The sequence below is a fragment of the Tenrec ecaudatus genome, chromosome 1, assembly GCF_050624435.1.
Source record: "Tenrec ecaudatus isolate mTenEca1 chromosome 1, mTenEca1.hap1, whole genome shotgun sequence".
Classification (NCBI taxonomy): domain Eukaryota; kingdom Metazoa; phylum Chordata; class Mammalia; order Afrosoricida; family Tenrecidae; genus Tenrec; species Tenrec ecaudatus.
This window is the reverse complement of record NC_134530.1, coordinates 66,635,273-66,644,635: the sequence shown is the minus strand read 5'-3', so window position 1 is coordinate 66,644,635 and position 9,363 is coordinate 66,635,273. Positions and strand designations below refer to the sequence as shown.

The window sequence follows — 9,363 nt, the reverse complement described above, 5'->3', positions numbered from 1 at the left end:
ATGGAGTCCCTTTGACTCACGCTGCCTGGACACACCACGCCGGCCCATGCGCAGTGTCGTCTGCAAGAAATGCTTGTGTACTCATTGGCCCCTCTCCAGACTTTAGCTGGGGGATCACCCCCTTTGGGCAAATGTGGGGACCTCCTCTGCCCTGGGCCTGGTGAATGACCACTCCATGCTCAGACTAGCCTGTCCCTCCCTGGCCTCTGGTGAGTGGCCATTTCACGCTCCCTGAGCCCCAGTGCTGCCCTCTTGCCTAACCCATCCTTCTCATTGTGGCCCCAGCCCCTCACAGGGTCTGGCCCAGAGTGAACATGGGATCAAAGTGGGTTCCCAGAGGGTGGTGGGGCTTGGCTAAGCTTCAGAAATGGTCTCTTATCTCCCAGGGTTGTCTTGATACTTATCTGATGAGGTCTAAATTGACTAAAGACTGATAAAACCGAGAAGGAAGCTCGTAGTTACTGAGTAACCCTGGCCTCTTTAAAAGTCCCACTGTTCCGCATCCTGCCATCCAGAACCCCACACTTCTGCCTCTCAGGCGCAGCTGCCATGAACGCCTGCCTGCTGTCCGCGCTGTGTCTCCTCGGGGCCTGTGCTTCCCTGGCAAGTGGAGTCATCGTGCAGGTACGGATGACCCCTGTCGCCACCCTGGCCAGGGACCTCTGGCTCTGGAGGGCAGCGCTCATTTCCTGAGAGAGGAACCCCACCCTCTGGGGGACCTGAGTGGGTGAAGGGGCGGGGCTGGCTCTTTCTCAGGGACCTTTTCTCCGGTCTTTCCGCACACACCTCCTTTTCCAAACGTGGAGGAGGAAGAGAGGAAGGAGGAAGAGATGCCAGGAAGAGAGAAGAGAATTAATTGTTGGGAGAGGTGGTGGGAGGCCCAGTTTTGGAGTATTTGCAGGTGCTAGATAACACACACCCCCATCCAGGGGCCTGCGAGGGAGGGATTATAAACTGTGTTTCCAGAGGAGAGAAGCTGAGCTTCGGGAAGTTCTATAGCTGCCCTTGGCCATGTGGGTGGGAACCCGGAGCAGCTGGACTCCAGTTCAGAGTTTACTCCTCTGTCTTATGCAGGCCAGAGCAGCCACTCGGGGGCCTAGTGGTCACCCTGGATGTGCTGACCGATGAGTGTGTCCACCAGGCTGATGTCAGGGTCAGGCCAGTCTGGGACCCGCCGGCGACAGGTTCTTCATCCGAGCCACGCCCCTGAGCGTTTATTGCTTCCCAACAGTCAGTCACAGGCCTGTGCTGGGGGTCCCTCCCAGGAGAGCTTCAGAGAAGGAAGGCCCACACGCGGGGCCTGGCTGGCCACGAGGAACCAGGGCCCCCAGAGCGTGCCCTGCCGCCCTCCCTGGCCATCCGCACCATGGCTGCCCACCGGGCACCTGCTGGGTCCCAGACACTTCACACCTGTTTTCTTCCATCCCTCAAGGAGCATGCAGACCCCCGGCTCGGGCGTGCCACGGCCTTCTAAGTCACGGGGCAGAAGCGGGTTCAGGCCCAGGCGCTGGCTGTAAGGCGTGAACCCTGACCTTCACGTGCTGCCTTGAAGGAGGGGCTTGCACCCACACACGGCTGGAGAGCCAGTGGGCGGGAGAGAGACTGGGGCGGGGGCGCCAAGAGTGCCCACAGCCTCGGCTGGGTTTCTTTCAGGATGGAGACTTCTCCTTTCCGCTGGAGTCCGTGAAGAAGCTCAAGGGCCTTCAAGAGTTCCCACCGTCTGGGGGCGGACACCACAGGAAGGCCATCATGCTGGCTGAAGGCATGGCCGAGCCGGGGGTCCCCATCTTGTGTAGCCACCCGGGGTTCCCCAAAGAGCTCAGGCCCCTCTGCAAGGAGCCCAACGCCCATGAGATTCTGCAGCGGCTGGGTGAGTGCCTCCGGGCGGCCGAGGGTGCTAGAAGGGCTTGTCTGATTGGTGGCACTTGCGATGGCGACGTGCTCTGATTGGCGCCTGGAAGAGGGGCTCTGATCTCTGATTGGTGAGCTGGGGAACTCGGCCCCATCGGTGGGTCCTTAGCACGCGGCTGTCATTAGTTCTCAGCTGCAGTTGGTGGCGCTCTCAGAGAGGTCTTCGCTCTGATGGGGGGGGCTGGGGGTGGTCCTGAGCGCCCTTCCTCTGCTCTTGGGAGATTTCCTATCTGCTCAGAATCTCAGTTCCCACTGGTCCACGCCCTCCTGTTTCAGGGGTCTCCGGGGTCTCTCTCCCAGGGCCAGGAAGAGGAAAGGGTGTGGGGGGAGGGGGAGCGGACTCTCATGAACCCCCGTTGCTCTCATCCAGTGGCCATCGCTGAAGACCCGAGTACGTGTGAGCTCTGTGCCTACGCGGCCTGCGCCGGGTGCTAGGGCTGCCTCCTTCCCTTCCCCGCCGGAAGGAGCGCTCCTTCTCCAGCCCAAAGTCACCCAAGCGACCCCACCCTCGCCGCTCAGCTGACCTTGCTCCAGGATGGAAAGTGGGAGGAGAGATGCTCAGCCCCTTCCACCACCTGGGCTGCCTGGTGCTTTCAGGATCCAACCCAAGCCACAGCTAATAAACCAGATTCCAGAATATTCCTGGTGTCGCCTGCATTCTTTTGTTAGACCACCCATCCATCCAGTTTATTGATACCTGCACTGCTTCCCTGACCCCCAAGGCTCAGGATTTAGTGCTCAGAGAGGGAGGGCCCTACTCTCGCGGCTGAGCCTCTCTCTGACCCCAGACACAGGCACTGAGGGGACCGCCTGCTCTTCTTTCCCTTCACAGGGGTCACCAAGGCCCAGCCATCTGTCCTGCTTTGGATGGTCAGCAGAGGCTCTTGGCCTTCTAGGAGACCATCCTTATGCCCCTGGGCATGGTATTCAAGGTCCCTCAGAACCTGGCTCCCACTCCCACTCCAGCATGACCTCCTGCCGTCATCCACTGCCCCCATCCACACTTCTCACTGTCTCCTCTGCTCCTGGTCACCTCTGCAGCTGACCTCTTCCCACATCTCAAACCAGCTACAGCCCTGCACCGGCTTGAAGGTTCCCATCCTGTGTCTGTGCTTGTGTCCAGGAGCCCTTGATGCCCTGGAAGAGGCTTCGTGCTCCTCGGGTGCTTCGGGGCCCTGGCGGCCTTGCTCAGGGCTGGCCAACCTGGACTATCAGGGCTTCCCTGTCTCGGGGGTTCACTCTGACTCCTGAGCCACATGAAGTCTACCCACGTGGTTGGTTGCAGGGGCTACACAGTCCCAGGCCTGGGTTCGAACCACAGTCTTTCAGGATTGTGTGAGGTTAGGAACACTACTTTCTCTCTCTGTCCTCGATCTCTTCCCAAAACAAGGTTAATAGTAAGATGTACCCGGCCACCTGGATAAAACACCACATGTCAACCCTTCCATTCAAGCCTGTCGAAAACCTGTGAGGAACTCAACCAGTGGTGGGAGGTGGTATGTGCCTGGGGACCCAGGGGCATGCTTGGAGGAAGCCAGGAGTGGCTGCATTCAAACAGCTTCTCATCCTGGCCACAGTCCTTGGGAAGCAGAAGAAAGTGGCCAGTGAACCTGAACTTGAGCTGTGGGGTATCAGCCCCCACAATCAAAAGGGGGTGGTTGTGTAATTGAGGGGTAAAATTCAAGAGACATCAGATGAGATAAAAATGCAAGTGCCCACCTCTGGGACCACCATGACTTCAAGAATCAGGTCCGCTTGGAGAACAACTATATTTCCAACCAGGGCTTATATACACTCTAGGGGCCTGTAAACACCACCACCGCCACCACCACCCCAAGTACAGGTAACCACATATGTAATAAAGTGGGCTGTACCCTAACCCTAAAGGTCCCTGAGTTCATTAGAGGAGTAACCTAACACCAGTGTCGGGGCATGGGCAGGTAAGGGGGAGTAGCTGTCTACAGAGACTAGAGAGCAAAACACCTGTCTCTATAGTTACAGCTGCCGACTAGCTAGCAGTCAGCCATGTGCTTGCAAGTGGTAAGCTTACAGTAGTTCCATTATGGGAGGATATTGTGGGTAACAATATTAATTATGAGAATGTACTTGGGACTCCCTCCATCCCAGAAACCCAGCCTGCCAGGCTTCTTCCTATGGGAGAATAAAGGATTCGTCCGTACACACTCTTCCTGTCCTCTGCTTCCCACAGTGAGCCACCTGTGGTTCCAGGGAGCTCCTCTCCAGGCAACCAGGGAGGGACTGTTTGGAAGTGGTGGCCAGGGGTAATTGAGGGGTCTCTAGACTAGAGTCTGGAACTTTAGAAGCTGAAGGAGGTGCTCGCGCTCAGGTAAGCTGCCAGGTCTTCTCCGCGTGAGTGTTGAAGAGGCAAGGCCTGGGCTGGAGTCATCCCTGCCTGTTGCGTGGAGGAAAGAAGACCCACCTGCAGGCTTGTTCTGCAGAGAGAGTACACACAGCGGGTGCTCGGCGGGTGCTAGCTAATCACTGCCCCGCCTGCTCAAGCCACCCCAGCACTCAGATTACAGCTTAGACGTCATCTGCTCTTGGAAGCCCATGGAGCGAGGCTGGGCACCAGCTGGCCCTCCACGTCACTCAGCTTCTTCATCTCTTCCAGCTGCACCTGGACACCAAGGTCCCAGGTGGAGGGAGGGATGGGGGGAGAAGGGAGCATGGCCACAGCGGGTCCAGGGTAGGCTCTACCACACGATCTAGGATTCCCGGGGTGCCTATGTCCTCTGCACCCTCTGTTCTCCTGGCAAGGCCAGGCCACATGGAAAGACCAGCCTGGGGTGTGACGCGTGGTGTCTCATCTCCTCCTCCCAGACATGTGCCACACCCCATGTGCCACGGGTCCTTGATCATAGCAAGATGAAGCCAGCTCAGAGCTTGGGGTTCAGTGGGTTTTTGCGTGGACTGTAGAGACAGGGAGACCCTGGTTCAATTGCTAGTGCTAGTCTCAAGCGTTGCCTGTGTCTTCTCCACTCTGAACTTCATTGTCCTTTATGAGTGCAGATCATCAGGCTTCATTACACCTGGGCATTGTGAAGGTCAAGTAAGTCCCCACACAATACCGGGCACTCAGAGTGCTCTCCTTGAGCTCACAGGGCAAGGGGATGGACTGAGCCCCAAGCCCAGGTCATGGGGAGGTTGACTCTCATGCATCTCTCTTCTCTCCTTCCCTGCAAGGCGCTGCCCAGATTGGGGGATGTGGCTCCCAGCCTTGTGTGGGAACCCTGCCTAGGGCCACACTCATTCCCTGCCAACCTCCAAGTGCCCAACAGGCAGACCCGGCTTCCTCAGATCTGTGATGCCCCCCCCCAGTGGCCTGGAAGTGACTGACTCCCTGCTGCCTTCTCTGAAGGACGTTGCGTGCTGTGCCCTCTGCGTGAGACTGCTTCCCTCCTGCTCTCCCTTGCAGTACCTGAAGAAGGGGTGCCTCCCGGAAGATAGCTTCCGCTGACTGTGTCCCCCCACCAGGCGGGACTGAGTGCACAAGGAGAGCTGGGAAGCAGTCAAGTGGGCCTGAAACCCAGCCATTTGGGTTCTAGTTATCTGATCGATCTTCCAGTGTCAAAGTTCTTTGAACCTAACTGACTGTCTTGTGGTCTTATCTATGTGTTTTGCCATTAAACTAAATGAGTTTGTGTATGATAACCTTGAACATTTCTTTAATTCTGAAATAAAATCCCACAGGACATTATCCAATTTAGCCTCAATAGGTACCTTAATTCGAGTTTTACCCTCACCCCAACGCAACCATGGCCAAAGGTCAAATCCAATCCCAGCACCAACCTGAGCTGTACTTGACCCTTGCTGGAAGCTCATCTCTATCCCAAGAGTGGTCAGTTCGACTGTTAATGGTATCTCTGGCCTCACCTGCAACCCAAACCCCATCCACAGGCCTGCTCTTAACCCAATGCGTCCCCGTCCTCCCTTAACCATCTGAGCCCCGATCTTTCCTCGACTTTCCCATGGTTCTCACTAGCACCCGGAACTCTGCCATTAGCGGTCAGCTTGTGTTAGGTGAACAGTGCTCATGCACCTCACAAGTGCATGTGTGCAAACGCACACACACCCTATATCAGGAAGAAGAAGTGGGGGCAGTCTCCCCTTGAGGACAAGTCTGGGTGGACAGATGGGGCAGTTACATAATCTCCTGTCAATGTGAGTGAAGGGGTGGGGTCTAGCCTATCAATCAGCTCATAGGCAATCATGCTTCCGTGTGGGCATGGCCTTCTCCTGAGGATCTGGGAACTTTGTCTTCCTCCCTGCAGGCGGAACACACACTCTGCTTCATATTCCTGTTGACAAGCCACATGGAGCTATGCTGATGGAGCCAGAGCCCTGGAGCTGGAGGAGCCACGTGGAGACCTGTGCCAATGTTAAGATGCTTCCAATGCCCCTGGATCCACAAGACCTTCAACCCACTGGCCTGTGATCTTCCTGCATTCAACATCATTGCATGTGCTGCGTGACTCTAACGAGAAATTTATGAACTAGTATTGGACATATGGGCTAATATTGGTCTTATGGACTTGGCCTGGACTGGGCTGGGATGTTTTCTCAATATACAATTGCTCTCTTATATAAAGCTCTCTCTTATACACATATGAGTGTCTCTGGATTTGTTTCTCTAGTCACCCATACTAATACAACAGATAAATCAAGTGGTTCTTGCTCCTTTTGTGGAGCTAGTAATTCTCTCATCTGGCTCTGAGTGTGGTGGATGAATGAATGCAGGACCCAGCCTAGCTGTGCGTCAACTGGGTGCCCTGGGAGAGGCCAGACCCTAGGCAGCTTCAAGGACTGAGAGCCTGTCTCCCAGGGCTTTTTGGAGACTTGCTGATGATCGAGCCTTCTTGTGTTGACAGGAGAGCCCGTGAGGTGATGACTGGTGCTCCCAGGTTACTCCGAACCTTGCCCTTTGGAAATTCCTACTGGTCTCCCCTGGCATCCAGACCCATCTCTCCTCTCTCTTGGGCACTGGCACCATAAATGCCATAAACACTGGCACCATAAACACCTTCACCTGTTCAGGGTCTGGGATTACCTGGCAGACAGGGTCACTATGCAGGTCACTGGGGTCACGCTGGCCCAGTGGTGCTCTGGCTCCAGATCCTAAGCCCTGCGATGACAGAGGATCCTTTTTGTGGCCAGGAAGAAAGGATATGGCTCTTTTCCAGGGATCCTCTTGTCAGTCCTGCTTCACATACCTTTCTCTTCAACTATGGCAGGTATTGAGAAACCACCATTATGGAGAGTTAAGAATCAGCCCACCCACTAAGTGCTTGTGGGCCGGGCTCCTGCATTAAGACCTCATCACAACCCTGGCTGGAGGGTATTATTAGATGCAGTGTACAGAGGAGAAAAACCAACCTCAGAATCTGGCCAAGACCCCACACTGGGGCTCAGAGGGGGGCTGACTCTCCTGCAACCCTCCCAGGACTGCCTTGCTTCTTCCCCACATAGGCTTTCCCAGGGTCAGAGATGTGACCCCCAGTCTGGGTGGCATGCTTGCCAGGGCTACTTACTACCCTGCTGAGCTTGGGGAGTCAGTGCTGTCCTGCCCACACATGCTGCCATGGCTCCTTCCAGCCACACAGTCACCCTGAACTGTGCCCTGTGTCTGGGAGAGTTTTCCCATTCTCTGTGCCTGACACAGAAAGTACTGGAGGCACTTTGGTTTCAGTGTTGACCTGGTAACCAAAGGGCCATTGGTTCAAACCCACCAGCTCCTCTGTCGGACAAAAATGAGAGAATCTGCCTTTTGCAGAGATTCCTAGCCTGGAAAACTCAATGGAATTAGCAGTTCTACTGTATCCTATACGATTTCTACGTCAGAAACAATTCCACAGCAATGGCTTTGTTTGTTTAGGGGTATTTTTTGGTGCCTGATCCCATCAGCTGATCCTATAGGGAGGAACACCCTTCAAGGGTTATCCTTAAGAACATTTTGTGGAGATGAACCTCCTTATGAGGGGATGCATGACTGCCAAGGAGAAGAAACAGTTGCAAACATCCATTGATTGTTGGACTGCCCGACAATTGTTTGAATCTCCGTCAATTGGAGGTCATCAAAAATGGAATGGAGCGCATAAAGATCGATATCCTAGGTAGTGGTGAGCTGAGAAGAACTGGTCTTGACCATTTTGAATCGGGCAATTCTGTGAATTTCTATTCTGGGAACAACAAACTGCATAGAAATGGCACCTCAGTCATCATCAGAAAGAACATTTCAGGATCAATCTTGAAGTACAATGCTGTTCGTGAGAGGATAATACCATTCCACTGACAAGGAAGACCTGTTGGTTAATACAACGATCCAAGCTTACACACTCGCCACGAAGTGAATAATGAAACATTGAAGACTTCTATTGACTTCTTTAGTCTGAAATTGACAAAAAGCCTGCAGTCAGAATGCATTGATAGTTATTTGTGGTTAGAAGGTGAAAGCTGGAAACAAAAATGACAGGATCATAGTTGGAAAAGATCTTGGTGACAGAAATGCAGCTGGAGATCCCACGACAGAGCTTTGTGAGATGAATCGCTTCCTCTCTGCAAATACCTTTTTAGCAACCTAAGCGGACCTGGCCCGATGGAACAACCAAGAATCAAATGGACTACATTGGTGGGAAGAGATGATGGAGGAGCTCAAGATCATCAGCCAAAATAAGGCCCTGGGCTTGGAATAGATATGAATTGCTTATATGCAAGTTCAGGCGGAAGCTGAAGAAAGTTAAAACAAATCCACAAGAGCCAAAACTATGAGCTCACCTGCATTTGGAGACCATATCAAGAACACATGTGTTGAATTGAACAGCAATGACCAAAGGCCAGACGAGTTGTGGGGTGACATCCAGAACATCAAAAGGGAAGAAAGTAGACGGTCATGAAAAAGACAGGAAAGAAAGAAAAGGCCAAAATGGATGTCTGAAGAGACTCTGAAACTTAACGTGGAATAGCTCAACTGAATGGAAGAAATGATAAAGTACAAGAGCTGAACAGGAAATGGCAAAGGGTAGCTCCATAAGGCAAAGTAAAGTAGTCCACGGAAACATGAAAAGCCCTGGAGTCAGAAAAGCACAAGCGTGTCGGCCAGGATTTCTCAGGCTGAAACCTTCAAGCCTTGAATGGAATACAGAAGGGCTCTGTGGGAAAACTATCGAAGGATGCAAGACACCAGGCTCGGAAGAAGGCTTACCTACAACCTGCAGTATGTGGAGGCACGGTCTGCTTGCCGAAAGTGAGGGGGACTTGAAGCACTTGCTGATGAAGATCAAAGACTGCAGCCTTCAGTCTGGATGACAACTCCATGTCAGGAAGACCCGAATCCTCACCACTGGACTGACAGGTGACATCAAGATCAATGGAGAAATGACTGAATGCTCATGGAAGCAGCAGTCAAGAGATCACATGACACATTGCTTTAGGCAA

General features: G+C 53.7%; 1 protein-coding gene across 1 annotated transcript; it reads left to right on the top strand.

Annotated features, from left to right (window-relative positions):
- Window positions 1-549: 549 nt before the first annotated feature.
- GUCA2A (guanylate cyclase activator 2A) lies at window positions 550-2,346 on the top strand. Its single transcript, XM_075539378.1, has 3 exons — window positions 550-624; window positions 1,654-1,870; window positions 2,282-2,346. Exons 1-3 carry the CDS (start codon window positions 550-552, stop codon window positions 2,344-2,346), a joined length of 357 nt encoding a protein of 118 aa, XP_075395493.1.
- The last annotated feature ends 7,017 nt before the right edge of the window (window positions 2,347-9,363 follow it).

Bases quoted from the DNA above. Each gene is read 5' to 3' on its own strand.
- GUCA2A (XM_075539378.1), top strand. From the start codon at position 550: ATGAACGCCTGCCTGCTGTCCGCGCTGTGTCTCCTCGGGGCCTGTGCT. The intron at 625-1,653 runs GTACGGATGACC...GGTTTCTTTCAG, and splicing joins CAAGTGGAGTCATCGTGCAG to GATGGAGACTTCTCCTTTCC. The intron at 1,871-2,281 runs GTGAGTGCCTCC...GCTCTCATCCAG, and splicing joins TGAGATTCTGCAGCGGCTGG to TGGCCATCGCTGAAGACCCG.